General features: G+C 55.0%; 1 protein-coding gene across 1 annotated transcript; it reads right to left on the bottom strand.

Moving 5' to 3' along the window:
* Positions 1-1,685: 1,685 nt before the first annotated feature.
* On the bottom strand, positions 1,686-18,149 carry EDTP (Egg-derived tyrosine phosphatase). Its single transcript, XM_037215236.1, has 12 exons — positions 17,939-18,149; positions 13,562-13,809; positions 12,893-13,168; positions 12,276-12,495; positions 9,125-9,310; positions 8,456-8,601; positions 7,729-8,004; positions 7,223-7,235; positions 6,948-7,042; positions 6,293-6,382; positions 5,115-5,201; positions 1,686-3,843 (listed from the first exon to the last, which is right to left on the bottom strand). The coding sequence occupies exons 1-12, from the start codon at positions 18,059-18,061 to the stop codon at positions 3,672-3,674; spliced, it is 1,932 nt and encodes a 643-aa protein (XP_037071131.1). The 5' UTR covers positions 18,062-18,149; the 3' UTR covers positions 1,686-3,671.
* Between the last annotated feature and the right edge of the window lie 1,119 nt (positions 18,150-19,268).

Below are 19,268 nucleotides of genomic sequence, written 5' to 3'. Positions count from 1 at the left end.
TCGCGAACACAAGACCCTGTGTTAGACTCTCTGGCCCCTGATAGATACAGGGTCCCCGATCAGTGTAAATTGCTGGCCCGGCTTTGTGGCTGACTGGGAAATTGGCCCCTAGGCCCATACTGGCACGAAGCCAGCTATGCGGTACTCGTGATGCCTTGCCAATGTATAGGCCATATCGACACAGAGGGTCCTTCGATTGGGACACAAATTGTTCCGACTGTCATTGAAGGGCCCGCTCCCGCATGCCGGGATCCTTGCAAAAGACTCCGACCAGCCCTTTGCGCCCCTAAGTCCTCCAATCTGGTCCCTGATCGCCAGTCCCGGTAAGCCCTCCATGCTCTTCGGGCCTCCTCGAACGCTTCCTCTAGCCGACTTTGGGGCCTTTACCAACACAGGGCCCCTGTTAGGCGCTGCGGGGCCTTGACAGACGCTGGGGCCCTAACTAAGGTAAACCGCTGGCTCCTCCCTTGTCCCTGCTTGGAGAATAGGCCCTCAAACCCTCGCCGACATGGAGCCGACTGTGTGTTGTGGCTGGTGTCTAACCGACATATGGGCCCTGTACGACTCAGGGGACCCCTGGTCAGCGCGCATGGCCCTCTGGCTGAGATTGGAGCGCCCGGCTTTGCGGGTCAGGTCTCTGAATACGACCCCCGGTCGGCCTTCGGGCCCTTCGGGCTCTCAAATTGGGATGGGGGGCACGTGCCCTCTGTGCCCGCTGCCTTCGGTTCTGATAGTATATATATATATATATATATATATATATATATATATATATATATATATATATATATATATGTGCGTGTGCATTATGTATAGCCAGAACATAAGGCGCAAAATCCGGGAAGCTTTTGGACCTTTCTCCCTGACAACTTTCACGAATCTGGCCTCTCCCAATAATTTTAAGAAATCGACACCGATGTCGCTGGGCTTGCATCGCACAAGCCACCTCACGAGAACAAAATTAATGTGAGAAGTGCATTGATCAGCCTACGAGTCGGATGAAATCAAGTGCACAACTCGGCACGTACAAACTCCCGCAGATCCGATATCAATACACATATGTGAGCCACAGCGTTGGAATGAACCGGGTGACCGATGAATATACAGGATCGTAGGGCCGTTCAGACACCACGTACGGCTGCTTCTCCGAGCACTGTTGTGGACACTTGATCCTGATATTCCACCTTCACCGTTTCGCTGATAATAATATTCAACCAGGGCAAAAACGGAGTCAAATTAACCGTGGCTCGGCCCTCGGAGAACGACAGTATGACAGCAGCAGCGGCATGACCGCGTGAGCATTGAAGCAACTTGCGCGCGCGAGATGCAACCTTGTGCGCTTAATGTCATTGTCAGAGCATTCCCGGCTGGCAATGTGGATCTCGCGTCGGCCGAAACTTGTCTTCTTCAAATCATCCCCTGACAGTGCATCCCTTGACGGCATGACCACCGGCTGCCAGGCCACCTGGTCCGTCAGTTATGTGTGTGGACGCGTGCGTGCCGTGTTTGCGACTGGCGCGGCAGGAGTGGTCGCTCGGGGAACAGTAGTGATCGGCGCCTCACGCCGGAGCCAGTCACCGGATGGCTCCCACCCAAATTCGCGAGCCAGCGCCACCGACCGCATCGATATGGGCGAGTCCTCCGGGCTTCACGGCGAACCTCAACACTGAACAGGCACGACTGACTTCATCAGCAGTCTGCTCTTGGGCAATCTGTATTCTCTTTACATCGCGTATACGTGGCAAGGTATGTCGGTATAATGGCAACGTTACAAAGTCCCGGCAGATATGCAGGCGAGAGTAGGCGCTTGCGGCGACCACCCGCCCTCCCTCACTCGACGTTCCTCCACGCTCGGGAGAACAGCGGAGCAGGTAGGCGCGCGGCGGCGGTGATATGGACGTATATCACCAGCTGAGCGACACAGAATAGCACGCAGTGCACCGACATCACGATATTCGCTCGGGAAATAACTGGGTGTGCGGGAGCAGTGCGCTGCCGTCCTCGCAGCTGACGTCAGTCCCCATCGCACCATGTGAACGCGACAGAGGGGACGAGACAGACCGAAACAGCCGCGGCCCACATCACACGGCTCTGTCCAAAGCGACAGCACGGACCCGACCCAGCCCCAGGCGCCGACACCAGCCCAATCGCGGGCACGCTGTACAATCCATAGTGTGGCGCCCAGGAGCGCCGAACGGCGCACGGCAGCGGGCCGTTACAAACAGGCGATGTGCGCTCTTCCTAGGCAGACACCGTTCCCGATCGGTAAACGTGACCTAAAAGGTCACCACGTCAACACGGTTGGCATGGAACACTCGTCCGAGTGTGCGTGATGCGCCTGTGACGTCACATTTTGCCACCAGAAGAGGGCGTTTGGCAACGAGGAACGGCATCGACACACGTCCCGCAGCGCAGAACATCTGCTCCCGCCGCAGACCCAGCACGATACAGCAGCCGCACGTCGCGGAAACGGAACGTGTACTTCGTACCACCACCCGCGTAAAATGCACGCATACCATCTGTGCGGAAACATTGCGCAGGTCGCTATCGCGGCGGACAAGACGGACGCTCCGGCCCCGCTGGCCGGCCAGTGGAGGCTGCCGCCGGGCGACCGCGGGCCCGGCGGACCCGCGGCACCCACGCCCCTGCCGCCTGCCGAACAGCGGCGTCACTGTCACCACAGTGGAGGCGGGGTCTCGCGCCGCCCGCCGCCGATCCGGCCGACGACAACGCCTGCTGCTGCCCCTGGCCCTCACCGTTCGACCGTCGCACTGCCAGCCGACGTCTGTGACAGACCGCTGCAGAACAAACAGGCCCGTGGAAAATTCAGGAGGGTGGAGAATAAAGAAGCTAGCGCGCGGTCCGCCGCTGGAGTGTCGTTACCGGGTGAACTGAATACCTTCAACCATACCCGAGCCATATGCCGGTTTGTCTCAACAGCAACGACAGATTCCTTATTGGATATGGTCATTTATTCATTTGCGGTACTTTCATTTCCAGTACCGTCAAGGCAATCCAATTTATTTTTTGTCGGAACCTGCGAGAAAAATGATGAGCGCACATGAGCGCCGCGTTGTACTCCGGTACAACACCGAGTTTGCATGCAAGTGTTTAAGTACAGGCGAGATGGAGAGGCGAACTGTGATCAGTGGGAGATTCACGGGTAGCCGGCGGCAATGTCACAAATTCGATATCAGGCGTCTGGTCAAGTCCCCTGACACACGGGGACGCGCTGTTGATTTATACATACCCGTGGCCTGCATATTGCCGAAAACGCGTAATTCAGTACAAATAAGGATATGACAATTATGCCACGTCTGCAGTTCCGGAGGGCTACTTACAGTATCTATAACGTAGATTATGCATGCAAAGATGATAAATTGGTCTCGGGTTAGTCACGACAGCGGAAGGAAAGAAACTCAGTGCAGGGCGGGGGTGTTACAGTCCATCACAGCAGCAGCACACATGCCACCCGTCCCCCCATGACATAAGCCACAGTTGAGAATAACCGGCCGCGGCATTCCCTTCCATGCAACATGTGGTAATCGACACATAAACCAGCGGCCGCTCTCTCGGCACCAGCTGCGACCAAGGGCGGCGGCGGACGACAGAGCCACGGCGGAGACCTGGCCTCAGGTCATGACCGCGGGCCGCCGTCCGCCGTCGCGCCTTCATGTCATCAGGATGCCGACCCGGCCGGCGATGTTGGAGACGATGGAGGGCACCAGCGAGAAGCCGGCGGCGCCCGGCGTCCGCTGCGACATCGGTCCCGTCTTCAGGCCCACGGCCGCGCTGTACGACTGCAGGAACAGGGTGCGCACCGCACGCAGCCGCGCCGACCGCCTGCCGGGCACACGGCCGCGTCACAGGGGTCCGCCTCGGGAGTCATAGGGGGGGGGGGGGGGGGAGAGGAGGCGGCTCTGGGGGCCAGAGGGGTTAGCTCTGGGAGTCGGAGGGGGCCGGCTCTGGGCGTCAGAGGGGGGGGGGGGGCGGCCCTGGGAGCCAAAGGGGGTCAGCTCTGGGAGTCGGAGGGGCCGGCTCTGGGTGTCAGAGGGGGAAGGGGGCCCTGGGAGCCAGAAGGGGTCAGCTCTGGGAGTCGGAGTGGGCCGGCTCTGGAGGTCTGAGGGGACGGATATATAAATCAGATGGGTCCAGCTCTGAAAGTCAGGGGGGGGGGGCAGGCTCTGGGAATCAGACGGGGCCGGCTCTCGGAGTCAGACGGGGCCAGCTGTCGAGGTCAGAGGGAGCCGACTCTAGGAGTAAGAGAAAGTCGGCTATGGGAGTTACAGGGATTGCCTGTAGCCGTCAGGAGGGCTCAGCTGTAATGTTCGGGGGGACTCGGTTCTGTGTGTCACAGGCCACGGCTCAGGTCGTCGGATGGGCCTGGCTCCGGGCCCTCCGAGGGGTCCTGCTCCGGGGGTCAATGGACTGGGCTATAGGTGTTACCGAGCGCGAGTCGCTGTCACGTGCAACACAACCACTAGCATGGCGCTGCTCCGAAGCTCACTACACGGAGCGGACGAATCAGCTGCCACGCGTCTCAGTGCACGCACGCCACGTCTACCTAGTCCTAATCCTACCTAGTCCTAGCTGAGCTCTCTTCTGGTCTATGCACATCCGCTCGTGCTGAGCACTCGGCGGCACACTGCGGACGCACCATGCATGGGCCGCTAGGGACGAACAAACTGGCTGAATCCTGGGGTGACACACGGCGAAAACGGTAGACATGTCTGAAGCTCGACTCGGCGCCTGGCATACTGCATCTGACGGAGTCCGCCTGCACCTCCGCCGCCGTCGACATGTCTGGTGTGGTCTCCGCACACGCGCACACGCACACACATGCACATACACACACACGCACACATTATATATATATATATATATATATATATATATATATACATATACATATACAAACATACATACATACATACATACATACATACACACACATACACACACACCACACACACACACACCACACACACACACACACACACACACACATATATATATATATATATATATATATATATATATATATATATATATATATATATATATACACGTATACATGCACCGGTGCACAGCCTGGGCACGGCCGTCTCCGGTACCTGGTCTCTGGAAGCTCGGTGCTCTGTTCGCCAGACTCGTCGATCAGCGTCGTCGTCGACTCCGTAAACTCTGCCCCCAGCGAGTGACTGCGGACGGAGGGGCACCGTTACGACCGGCGCGTGCGCGGCGCCTGACGACAAAGACGAGTGAGTGACAGGGCGTGCACGAGCAGCTCCCGGGCGCCTGGCTCGCTGTACCGCCCCGGTTCGAAGTCAGTACAGCATCCATGAGAGCGTTTGCTGGCTTGAGGCGACTGTCCGCCGGGCTCGCTCGGTGCCAGTGCGACGTCCCCACTGCAGCTGGAAGCAGGCAGTGCAGCGTGCGGTGACACAGGACTACACCAGACTGTACCACTTCCTAGCTGCTCCGAGAGCGTGATGAGCAGGAACGTGCGATGACACAGGACTGCACCACGCTAGCCCACTTACTAGCTGCTGCGAGTGTGATGAGCCGGAACGTGCGATGACAGGACTGCACCACACTGCACCACCAACTAGCTGCTTCGAGTGTGATGAGCCGGAACGTGCGATGACACAGGACTGCACCACACTGCACCACTTCCTAGCTGCTGCGAGTGTGATGAGCCGGAACGTGCGATGACAGGACTGCACCACACTGCACCACTAACTAGCTGCTGCAAGTGTGATGAGCCGGAACGTGCGATGACAGGACTGCACCACACTGCACCACTTACTAGCTGCTGCGAGTGTGATGAGCCGGAACGTGCGATGACAGGACTGCACCACAGTACCCCACTTACTAGCTGCTGCGAGTGTGATGAGCCGGAACGTGCGATGACAGGACTGCACCACACTGCACCACTTACTAGCTGCTGCGAGTGTGATGAGCCGGAACGTGCGATGACAGGACTGCACCACAGTACCCCACTTACTAGCTGCTGCGAGTGTGATGAGCCGGAACGTGCGATGACACAGGACTGAACGCGAGATGAGCCGGAACGTGCGATGACACAGGACTGAACGCGAGATGAGCCGGAACGTGCGTTGACACAGGACTGCACCACACTGCATCACTTACTAGCTGCTCCGAGAGTGAGATGAGCCGGGCGTGCGGTGACACAGGACTGCACCACACTGCACCACTTACTAGCTGCTCCGAGAGTGAGATGAGCCGGGACATGCGATGACACAGGACTGCACCACGCTGCACCACTTACTAGCTGCTCCGAGAGTGAGATGAGCCGGAACGCACGGAGCCGTTCGATCCGGATCCGTTGACGCTGCCCGGACAGTTCACCATCTGCCAACTGAACACACAATAACACGCCATCAGCCGCATGGAAGATGTGCGCATCGCATTGCCACTAAGACCCGACATTTCATGTGTCGGATGCTCGTCCTGGTTCGCCATCGCACGGCACGACGCAGTGTGAGCACACAATAGTGTTGGCCACCGCAGGATGGCGTACTAAATTTCGCCGCTCGGAGCATGTCAACTGCGAGGTACTAGCCCGTTCACCCCGCGGTCTGGACACCACATGACGTCATCTGACTGATTATGAGTGTTTTATAGAGCACAGGCCACAGAGTAGGGACTGGCTAGCACAGTGGCCATTACTGACAAAAATAGAACTGAAACTACAGCATAACATAACACACAAAAACATCTTTCAAACCTCGGAAGAAAGGAGAGAAAAGGCGTTCATACTATAGTCTGGCATGACCGATGGCAAATCACGCTGCTCATATCATTATCACCGCCCCACAACGCCGCGGAGCAGCCGGCACTTGGCGCCAACTCCGAACCGCTAGGCGTTGCCCGGGGCTGCTGCGGGTGTCTGCGTACGGGTGGGGGTGTAACCTGTGACTGACCTGCCGACCGAGCCGCAGCTCTCGTGACGGGCCCGCGTGCCGCCGGGCACGCTCACCGGGCTGGTGGGCGGCTCGTGGTACGTGCCGCCGCTGAACGAGCCGGCCTCCGAGCGGCACGGCCGCAGCTCCGTCTGGCCGCCGGCCGCCGCCGCCGCCGCCACCGGCCGGCACGGCCAGCCCTGCTGCGCCGACAGCCAGCACCAGATCACGCGGGGACACGGCAGCAGCTGGAGCTCACACTCTCCGGCCACAACGGACCACACGGCGTACCCCACAGGCACGCGCCAACTATCCGCCGGCCGGGTCAGACCTTAGAGATGCCGAGATGCGGAAACAAACATCGTCACGTCGTGACCGCGCTGAACAGCAATCAATGGCCTACTCGACTTGACCCTGGCGTACATAGACCATGAGATACAACTTAAGCTCAGTCATACACGCCCCCCCCCCCCCATTAAAAAAATCAGTGTCACAAAGATGGCAGAGGCCGTCCCAGGGCGCCTCCTGCGGGTCCAGCCCTCCCCCAATCAGCAGCGTGGCACAGAGGTGCGGCCATACCTGTTCGGGGAGCGACTCGAGAGAGCCGGAGCCCTGCCGCTCGAGCAGGCGCGCCTGGCGCTCCGCGCGTCGGCCGGCCGCCGGCGAGGCGTCCGTCGGCCGCAGCTCGGCCGCCTGGTGACTACCGTCGGGGCGCGAGCTGACACAGAGCCGCGACACCGGCTCGCGCCCCGGCGCCGCCGCGTCGGCCGGCTCGCGACGCCGGCGCCGACGCCGCTCCGACCGCCGGCCGGAGCTGCACGACGATGACGAGGAGAGCTCCAGCTCGCTGAGGCTGCCCTCCAGCGACGTCAGGCTGGCGGCGCACGGCTCGACGAAGGGCCACGCCTCGGCGCTGGCCGGGCCGGCCGGCGGCAGCAGCGCCGCCGCCGCGCCGTCCGACGCCGACGAGCACGACGAGTGGATGCTGGAGGCGTCCGTCTCGAGGCCCTCCAGCAGCACGCCGTCCACCAGGTGCACCTCCGACTCGGCGCGGCGCGGCTCGGTCGGCGTCGGCCCGCTGCCGCCGCACACACGCCGTTACACCACTGGACGGCGCACGCACGCAGGCACACACGCGCGACAGCGGCCGAACAGAGCGACGTGTCATTACGGGATATCGTAATCTCCCTAGAGCCTTGTTAAATCATATATCCCAACGGTGGAGACAACTCAACGTAAGAGTTGCCCACAAAAACAGCCCATCGCAACGTACAGTATGCGAATGACAACCAGCGAATGACACAGTAGTTCGTAGCAAATTTCTAAACAACCCACATCACAGCAGTGTGCCAATAGCTTTACCACGAACTCGTCATTTCCAGCGTCGCCCATTTCAAAACTCAAGTGACAGCATCCATGCGGGCAAAACATCGCGGCACGCGACCATGTGCAGTACAAGATCGGCATCACACCACATACAATCCATGCCGGCGCCGGCGGTCCGCTGCAAACTCAGCGAACACACGCACCCGTAGTTGGAAGCACTGAACTCTTCCGTGTCTATGTGCGTGAGGAAGTTGAAGGCGAAGTGCATGATCTCCTCGTCCTTGGCTACCCGATCGGGCAGGTTGTGTCCGAACAGGAACCAGTCGTACGCCAACGTCAAATATAGGATCTGGAAGTCAAACATAAACCTCAAAAGAGGGTCTTCCAGACGCAAATCTTGCAGTTGCAACTACACGGCAGCAGATAATGCAGACACAATAATGATGGGGCCAATCTGTCTGTACAGGTGGCAGGCGCGGCCATTGAGACCCGTCAAAACACATTTCTCATCGTATCAGTCATCCAGCGATCTTCTCCTGACTCTCCTTCCTTTTCCGGATGTTTGCCAACAACACCAGCACCCAAACAGTGGACTTCCGCGTGGTGCAGTATACTGACAACCCCCATTCGACATCTGGTGCACAATGCGCGGATCAAGACCCACCAGTGAGCCATTGGTGCAGACCAGGACCCACCCAGATCGCCCAGCACTGGTGCGGACCAGGACCCAACCAGAGTGCCCATCACTGTGTGGACCACGATCCACCCAGAGCGTCCATCACTGGTGGGACCAGAACCCACCCAGAGCGCCCATCACTGTGTGGACCACGATCCACCCAGAGCGGCCATTACTGCCGCGGAGCAGGACCCACCTGCGAGGCGTCCAGCGCCGTGTGAATGAGGCCGTCGGCCCAGAGCGTCAGCCGCAGCAGCGAGACGAAGAGCGGCGTCCGGTCCCAGCCAGAGATGCAGTGGATGAGCAGGCCGTCCTGGCTGGCGTGTAGGCAGTGCAGCAGCAGGCGCAGGTAGTTCTGCGTCAGCTGCACGATGTCCCAGGTCTGCGGCGGCCACGGTAGCTCGAGTGAGAGGGAGAGCGAACGAGCGCCGCCGCAGGGCATCGTCAGCCGGCGCCCGCCTCCGGGGAAGCAGCGGCACCGCAGTCACGAGCGGCATCGTCAGCTGGCGCCCGCCTCCGGGGAAGCAGCGGCACCGCAGTCACGAGACGGCGTGCGCCCCAACTCGGGAGCCGTTGTTGGCTGAAGACGCCGTTCACTTGAGCCCAGACCATGCACGGATAGAACAGTCCCTTCGAAACCCGGTCAACAACGTTCGGGACCCCTTGAGCAAACTGGGCTTTATACTGCGTTTCTACTACTACACTGACCTCAGGGCATGACCTAAAACCTCATCCAGCACTGCACTTTTGAAATCACTTAAAAACAGAAAAAAACAAGCCTTGCTATTGTCCTCTTATTTGTTTACATCAGATGATGTATAAACCGCGAAGTTATGATATATACAACTTTTGACATTTCTGCATGCGCCACGACGTGCAGTAGCAGCCGTTGCAGAAATCACAGTCACCATAGACGGTCACCTTAACACCAAAGCAAACATCGACACAGCGACCCACAAATACACTGGAAGTGCAGACAGTGCTGCCTCACGCACCACCGGTGATCTGAACTGTGTGACTTCAACAGCAAACATTGCGCCAGCGTTGGTTTTGTCTTCAGTCAAATACTGCGGCGCGTCTATAAACGGTTCATGTAGCGACATCTGGGTGCATCGCGTGCAGAACAGTGAATTTATGTGCACGGGTGGCGACAGACAGAAGAAGAAGCGGCTGAATATCTGACACTATGCGACACCTCGCATGGCATAAAGCCAATCAGCTCATGGATTAGCAAACTATGTGAGCTGCTCAAAAGATCATTCAGACCTGGTATACTGACAGCATGTATGGCACGATTGGGCAGCGTGCAGATCGGAGACACGAGCACGCCACCAGACGTACCGAACGCCGCACCCTTCCGCAAAGCCGCACAGAAGCCGGAAGATACCGGCTAAGCCAGCTTTGCTATGCTATGTAGGCTGTTAAATAGGCTTGACGTCGAACCTCGTGCACTGACTTTACCACGGAACGTAAGGCAGGCAACAGTGTCGACTCAGCCAAAACAGACTTGGACATGTCACGCGAGCCATGCATGACCACGTGCTGTTCACGTGCGTGTGTTCCTGTGCCTGTGCCATGATCATCATTCTGTTGTGTTCCTTTTATGCTTTATTTACCATAGCGTACCTTAGTGCGGAGTCTCCATATGTTGTAGTAAATATATCGTCATCAAAGCGGCATGTCATCAGGTTTTGCTTAAAAGGAACGTTTCACATTTGAAGATATTGAAGCAAGCATGATATATGGTGAAACAAGCTCACTTTTAAGTAGAACAGACTGCTTCAGTCAACACAATTCCTCGATTTAGTAAATGTGCCCCTCGATGCATCATTGCTTCATTACGTCATTGCACCTTGCTACATATTGAGAGCAAATTGCCGGTCATTTTACATGGAAATCGTGCTCACAAACGCGAGATATGAATAACTCGACCATTGTACTTTTTTCTCAACCTTGATTGCCGCATGGCTTACGGAATGGCAGCATTTGCCATATGACGTCAATATTTTGTTAATATGACGTAAATAATTCCAGGATGACCTTTTAATACTCCCCCGGAAATACTCTCTCCATTTTCGCGAGCGTGTAGCTCAAAAACTAAAAGGGGGGTGGGCCAGGTTTCAAGAAGGGCAGGGCTGTAATCTCCACCGAAAAGTCTTCAATATGGTTATTTCAGTTCAAAATCGCATAGAAATGAGGATGACTCCCTTTAACAGGCTTTGCTACACTGTTTACTGCTACTACCGACTGCTACTACTAATCAGGGTTCAACAATGCATTCAACATCTAAGGTCATTTTGCGTCCACAGTGGCCACGCCGAATGCCGTAAAGGATGACGAAACTGTTGCTCGGGAACGGAGAAACGAACACCACGACAAGTGCAAATAAACAAGCTGCGATGAGCCGCGCTGGGGCGTTGCTTACTACATAGGCTAAACACACAGTGTCTAATAAGCGCAGTCCTGCTTCGGTCACGTTCCTTTGCCACTGTCGCTACAAGGCGTGTAAGTTCAGGTGAAACCAATAAACATTTTGCCACTGCCTTTCCTTAACCAAATGAACGCAGAGATGCTCCGTGGAACAATATCGCACATTCCCACAGCTTACGCGCCAAAACGTGTTCTACACTCTATTGAAACAAAACTGGAACACCAGATGCGTTCTTTTACGTATCATGGCGCAAATACGACCTTTTGTTGGTTAATCACTTGCTTGCACTTATGGTACAGTAACTGCAGATTACAGAATACAGTAACTGATTTTTGCTTATCGGATCATGGTGACCTCATCATGGAATATCCACTGAGCGTCTCTCCAGCTAAGGTATCGTCCTGGTTCGGGAAACACTTTACAATACACGGCAGATCTGCGCTACCGTTGCCATGGACAGCTGGCCCTTTGGACTGCCGCGTACATGACTTAGCAGCTCTGTCACAAAAAGTATGAAAACCAAAACGTCATAACCTAGATTGTTCCCAAACATTTCTAGGTTTCGGCAAATTGAACTTGCCTGGAAGGAGTTTGGAGTACTTTGCATGCCATTTTTTCAAAATGCTTAAACTGACATCGCAAGACGTATTTTTTCGAGCTGCATCAAATATCCTACGAAATCCATTCCGAAAAACGGTGCGTAGGCCTTTTCACCTCTTGCCAGCAGAGTTGGGATACAACACAGAGTGCTGCAATTGTCAATCTCCCGTAAGAACCAAAGCGCCATCACCTCCCCAGCGAGTGGCGAGTGTCCCTTACATCGACCCGTCACGCATACGCCCATGCCAGTAGCCGGCGAAGGGAGCCGGTGCCGGGCCCGGCCGGTGTCGGGTCAGCGCCGCCGCCGCTCTCTCACCCGGTACAGCTCCCACTGGACGGCCAGCCTGTCGACCAGCTGCGGCGGCAGCACGATCTCGGCGTCAATGTAGCTCTGGTTCCAGTCGAAGAGCAGACCGGCGCCCTGGTAGCCGCGCTGGCAGTACTGCTGGAAGAACTCGCAGCCCGGGTACGGCAGGCTGAGCAGGTCGAAGCCGGCGTACCGCTCCTGCTTGTCCACTTTCTCCGACGAGGACACGCTGCCGGCGGACGGTGACGTCAGGACGGCGGACAAACGCGTCGCAACCGCGGGTCAAGTCGGGGCGAGGGGACACAGCGGACAACAGATCCGTACATCGGACAGCGGACCAATATAGCGGGCAGCGGGTCCATGTAGCGGACCGCGGGTCCATACGACGGACACTGGCGTCTGGCCCGCAATGGTCATCACGACCAAAACCAATCATGTAACGTCACGAGGACATTCAAGTCGACGAGCGATCAGACCATGAAAGATCTCCATCCGCCAATGGCCAGACATCACTCTACGGTAGTGTAGCGCACTGCTATCGGGACGACAGAACTGAAACCAGCCACATCGTGGCCGTCTCCAACCGTCATGCGTTCAAAGAGAGGTGCCCAAGTGCGTGTACTTACTACACTCCGAACTTGACCTTCTTGTTCTCCACCATGAGGTCGGCAATGGTGCGTACAGAGAAGAGGCGCAGCAGTTTCATGTCCATGTTGCGGATGCGGTCAAACAGCTGGCTTGGCGACTCGTCCGGCGGACTGGGCGGATCCAGGCCGGCCTCCTCGATCGGCTGGGAGCCACCGTCGCCGCCGCCTTCGCCGCCGCCGCTCGGGGCACCGCCGAATATCGAGTAGAAGTAGTGACGCGGATACATCTCCGCACCCACCGACAGCGTCGAGGACCTGAAATGTGGGCGAATAGCGCGCGGGCATGTTTCGGTTGTAAATGACAGTGCGAGACGCCCGGCGTGTGTGAGTGTGCCATTAGGGCTTTACGACACACTCAGCTCCTGGGGCTATATGGCGCCGCCTGCGTCTCACCCTGGCGGGAAGGGCGGGTACCACGGGGAGTCGAACCCCGTACCTCTGGCTTCCCAGAAGCGCAGTAGTTAACGCAGACGCGTTAATCACTACACTATCGGCGCCACGAGAGGCGCCGGATCGCCACGATCTCACCTCCGCTCCACTCCCACACGTTGCAGGAGGCCTGTGACAACGTCACGCATCACCCAACAGCGACGAGGCTCGATGCACAACACCAGAGCGGCGGCGCGCGACCGGCCGGTCGCCACTCACCTGCAGATGTGCTGACCGCGGTACAGGATCACGCCGACGGGGAAGCGGCCCCGGCAGCGACCCATGCGAGCCACCAGCGCCAGCCGGTGCAGGCGCGTCGCGTCGACGGCGCCGGGGTCGCGGCCCGCCGACAGCAGCACGATCCGCGACGGGTAGTTGCTGCCCAGCTCGCCGGACCCGTTCGGCAGGATGTCCGTGTGGTAGTCGAGCCGGAACAGGTCCACCGTCTTCTCCATCACCGACTCGGACTGTGGAGCGCACGCACCGTCAGCGTCAGCCGAGGGGTGTCTCCGCACGGCTTCAGCCATCGCCAGCCGAGGGGTGTTGCTGTACGGCCTCAGCCACCGTCAGCCGAGGGGCGCAGCCGCACGGCTTCAGCCATCGCCAGCCGAGGGGTGTCGCCGCACGGCTTCAGCCACCATGAGCTGAGGGACGCCTCCGCACGGCTTCAGCCATCATCAGCCAAGGGCCGCCGCTGCACGACTTCGGCCACCGTCAGCCGAGGGGCGCCGCCGCACGGCTTCAGCCACCGTCAGCCGAGGGGTGTTGCCGCACGACTTCGGCCACCGTCAGCCGAGGGGCGCCGCCGCACGGCTTCAGCCACCGTCAGCCGAGGGGTGTTGCCGTACGGCTTCAGCCACCGTCAGCCGAGGGGTGTCTCCGCACGGCTTCAGCCATCGTCAGCCGAGGGGTGTTGCTGTACGGCTTCAGCCACCGTCAGCCGAGAGGCGCCGCCGCACGGCTTCAGCCATCGCCGGCCGAGGGGTGTCGCCGCACGGCTTCAGCCACCATGAGCTGAGGGACGCCTCCGCACGGCTTCAGCCATCATCAGCCAAGGGCCGCCGCTGCACGACTTCGACCAACGTCAGCCGAGGGGTGCCGCCGCACGGCTTCAACCACCGTCAACCGAGGGGCGCTACCACCGTCGACCGAAGGGCGCCGCCACCGTCAGCCGAGGGGCGCCGCCGCACGGCTCCAGCCACGGGCAGCGGCACACCAATATCCATGCAATATGATGGTTTCGATGTTATGCCGGAAAACTGACGGAGACTTCGCCACATGATTTCCCACACATGAATTGCTATGCATGACATGCCATACAATCACTGGCCACTGCCACACAACGGTTGGATGACACCGGCTCATACATTGTGGGAATAAAAAATGATAGAATTGAGGCTGATTTTGTTGGCATTTTCCCAGCGTTTTCTGTACTAGGGCGCACTTAATTCACGGAAGTTCATTCCATCCGCGGCAACGGCCCCATTCCCGATGCGCTTGTGATCACCGGGATATTCCATAATGGCGAGATCACGGTCTACAATGGCTTTAAACGAGCATGCTGAGCTTCAGATTTGATAACCGTGAACATATTTTGGGAAAAACAGTCCAAACGATATTTAGTCCGTACCTTTTGATTGGGTGGATTTCTGTGATCAGAACTCACGCCGAGCAGTGCTCGTTGTGTGGATCCTAATATTACCAATCGATTGTGAAATTCCAGGTCAACGGCAAAATTTAGTTGCGAAAGTTTAACGTGCCGCAATGCTCCGTGCGGTCCGTCCTGCCCTCTGACGTCACTTGACCTTTGGCACGGCCGCTTCCACCGGCCGCAAGCCATACCTGTCAAGCGCAAATGGCGAGCGCCTAAAGCGATTCGAACCAACCCTGCCACAGGCAGGCTGATCGGATACCAGGCGCCCCAACCAACTGACCCACTGGGCGGGCCAATCAGCGGCGTCGACGGGCAGAAAGTTCGTGCTGATCCCACAGGCCTTCAGGATTCCACCGACTTTGCCATGCTGAATTCTACAATGTTCTCTATGGCGAGAACCTTCTTTGCCGCGAGATCCACCTGTGCTTGCTGTGGTGTACTCTCCGATCCCATCATTGGAATGCCGAGATCAACCTCATATTTACCTCACACTGTGCGCCACATCGAAGAACGGCAGACAAGGCACTTCTTCAAGCATCAGAAATGATTCATACACTTCTCGGGTCACTTTCGAGATTTCTGCATTCGGTAGCTGATCAGATCAAGTTTTGTCAGACAGCCAGGTCGCGCACGTGATATTTAACTGATGGGGACCATTCATTCATGCTTTTTTCTCTGGGATGCCGCACCATTCACTGATGCAAAGCAACAATCAAAAACACGAAGTGCTCCAGCAGCTCCCCCCTTTTTCTGAGAGTCTGGGAGAGCTGATCAAAAAGCAAGATCTTGATCCCATAGGTCATGTCTTCCATCCATCCGGCATGGGGGAGAATACCTGACAGGGAAAAGGATTCCCAGTTGTGGCTCTTTGCCATGTGATATATTAATGGGCCCCAAGAACTCATGATGACCATAATGGGCCCAGACTTTGACAACTTTCTTGAGGCAGAGGACAACTACACAAACCTTGGAGAAGGCAAACATCCCAGTCACTGCCAGCTCCAGGTCTTCACACAGCATGGGTTGAAGCTTGTTCTGATCACTGTACCTCCATCTCCTCTTCAGTGCATTAACAAGACTCCTGTCTCTGGACAGAGAGTTGATCCCTTTATCATTCCACCATCACATAGCATGCTTTCTACTCCAGCTGCAGGCAGTCCATCCAGCTGGGATGATCACCACATTTACACTTGAGGATAGCTCAGTATTGTTCAAGCTTTCTGCTCTAATTTATCATGTTGTGTTTTATCTCCAACACAGTGAGAATGCAGGCCATGCTAGTTGGTGCAGACAAGGAAGGATTTATTTCCACCACAATGCCTCTTCTTTGTGATCTGCACCATCTCCAGATCTGGCTTCAAAAGATCACCAGGTGCCAGGAGCCATGACTGGGCAGTAAGGCCTATACCAGCATAAGATTGACTGCAGAGTGATCACATAGCTTAGTCCAATTGAAGGTTGCCAGATCAGGAGTGATTAAGCCCTTGGCTCTCCTGTAGCCATCACTGGAATGAGCTACCATGATGAAGTGTTGAAGGTCATCTTCATGCATTGCTTGTGCACCATAGGTAGATGAGAATCTCAACTGGGCATTGCCTTCTGCTCATCTTGATTCTCAACCTGGCAGCAGGCCCGTCTGTTGCTGGAAACCTCGCCACTTCTTTCCATAATGAAAGTCATTAACTCCAAGCACAAAACCTGGCACACCTAGCTACCATAGGTCTGAAAAAAGCTTTAGCCTTCCTGGATTCAGATGATCTTCCAAAAATATAATAAAGGCAATCTTAAATTATCTTTCCTTAACAAATGATTATCCCTTGCTAATTGAGGGGTGAACCCACCTTAGCATCCCATCTGCCTTTGAGGGTAGCTTAGTACAGGGGAAGCTCACTATCTGACATGAGCACATGCTTCAGTCCATTACAGTGGTAATACTGACTCCTTTATATCCTTTATATCCCATTCCCTGCCCATTAAACTAATATCCCCATGTAAGCTAGACAGTGGCATTTCCAGGGGTTTTTAAGCTGATGGCCAAAACACAGGGTGTGGGTTATGTGCATGTGAAAACAATGCAAAACCAAAAAATCCTTTCCACCAGATTTTGGAATTGCATCTACAATCTAAATACTGTCATGAGGTTAGGGGAAAATTAACCTCTTCTATCCTGAAAGTTGACATCAATATTACTGATAAAGCTATGCTAAGTGACATGATCCCTCTGCTTGACAGTGGGTTTTCAGTGATATCACACCTAGATAATTTGTTTAAGGTGACATGATACACTCCTGGCTAAAAATGTCACTACATCATTGAAGAGCATGAATATTTCTTGAGATTTTTTCAAGGAGGCAAAGCATTCAATCTTTCCCTGACCTTAAGTAAGCACCGCAAGACAGAATAAGAGCCTAAAAATACTAACAAATGAAATAACTGCAAACTTTTCTAAAAGTGGTTAACTCCCAACTGGCCTATCAGCTTTAAAATGAAATTTGCATATTCTGCATCAGGTGAGCACAAAACTGTTTCATAATGGGGGAATTACATACAGTAAACCTAGGACAGAAGCTTAGCCAGCTTGCAAAAAAAATACATCTGATTTGCCTGGTCCACCTTGTCACCTTCATAACCTTAAAACCTTGAACCTAGAGCATGTGTGCACTGAAGTCAAGCCAGGCAAATTGTGATGAACTTTCAAATAGTTTTTGCTGAACAAGTTGAGGGCAGGGTCATTTTGTTAAAAATTACCATAATGAATTATTCATGAAAAAAAACAGTGGCTCCCAACGCAATGAAAGTGGCAACTGTGCATCAAACTCTGGGTTCTCCAATTTAATGCGTGGATGCAATGAAGTGGCTCTAGGATGTTGCTGCTACATCGGGCATGTTTGGCATCACGTGTCTTTTTTTGCAGTCTGGTGTCTACTTCTGCGGTCACCCACCTTCTTATCGCGGTCCTGCACGCGGTATTGGTGCTTGAGCGCATGGTTCAGCAAGTCCTTTATCTCTGCTTTAGATAGGGACTGCATAGTGAGGGAAGACAGCAGGCTTGGCAACCTCTCCATTAAATAAGGGCAGCGCCACGAACCAGCGACATGGCCTGGCACCCAATGGGTGTCGGCAATGGCTCAGCAATTCAGTAACCCACCCCCTTCCCACGTCGCAACGTCGCAACCAACGACGACATTCGCTCGTGCTATTTGGCTACTAGTTTCTTATCTATCCAAAAACTTTTAAATTATACCAAAATTAGCAAAATGTTCTAAATCATGCGCTGGCATCGAATCTTCGGAAGAACAGCCACAATAGAGCTTGGAAGCCCCAACCTTGTGTCTTGTATCAAAACCTTCCACTGTTGTATAAACATAATGTGGATAAATGTACTTAACATATGGCTAAGTCTCACTACAAAGTGGGTTTTATTTATGTGAGTTGTTAAGTGCATTTTCGAGGAACTTTATTCACATAGATAAGACGGAAGTATAGCAATACACTTATTCTTTGGAGATAAGCCAGGAGAATGAAAATATAGATACGTCGATATCTCGGCAACGTGCCTTTATCGAGACTAATAGCAGAAGTTACACTTCTGCTATTACTTTTATGTACATTCCACTAATGCGCAGCTCGATATATTTCAACACATTTCTAGTTACTGCGCTGATTGAACGTGGCCAAAGCTCAGCATTCTCTGAGAAGAAAAGGTCATCGCCCATGGCGCATTGACCGATCAACTATGAAGGCGATCGGTTCGCGCATACCCTCTAAGCAAGGCCACGTATACAGTAGATTTTAATGGTCGTGGATGCTTCCTGCCCTTTTTAACCCGACGATAGGCAGGAGTGGGTTCCTTAGTGAGTTTGAGGTCCCCAGCCTTAACTCAACTTGGGCTGTAGCCGCAATTTTGAGAAAGCGGGCCAAATCTGGGAGAAGTGCATTTGTTGGTTTTGATATAGGTTAGTTTATTTTTCACTGCTCACACCCCATAATCATTTTACGAAATTATGTCCCTGACGCAATAAGGTGATGGTGCTGAGAGGATACATTGCGAAAAATGGACCAGAACACATCGAATGCAAAAGGTTTGGCAGCGGTTAGCCTCATAGTCCCCATGCAAAGAGCACTGCAGCGGGAGCGTGTTGAACGTTGATCTTGTTAGTTTTTTTCAGTCATCTATGATCCGACCCAAGTTCATCATATTAAAAAGAGAGCTTATTGCCAATCGTGCATTAAATGGAGAAGGTTTAGAGTCATTCAGCTTCTTCGGCTCGG

The sequence above is a fragment of the Pollicipes pollicipes genome, unplaced genomic scaffold (genome assembly GCF_011947565.3).
Source record: "Pollicipes pollicipes isolate AB1234 unplaced genomic scaffold, Ppol_2.1 Scaffold_3447;HRSCAF=4054_pilon_pilon_pilon, whole genome shotgun sequence".
Classification (NCBI taxonomy): Eukaryota; Metazoa; Arthropoda; class Thecostraca; order Pollicipedomorpha; family Pollicipedidae; genus Pollicipes; species Pollicipes pollicipes.
The sequence above is the reverse complement of the archived record's forward strand: the minus strand, read 5'-3'. Positions and strand labels throughout refer to the sequence as shown.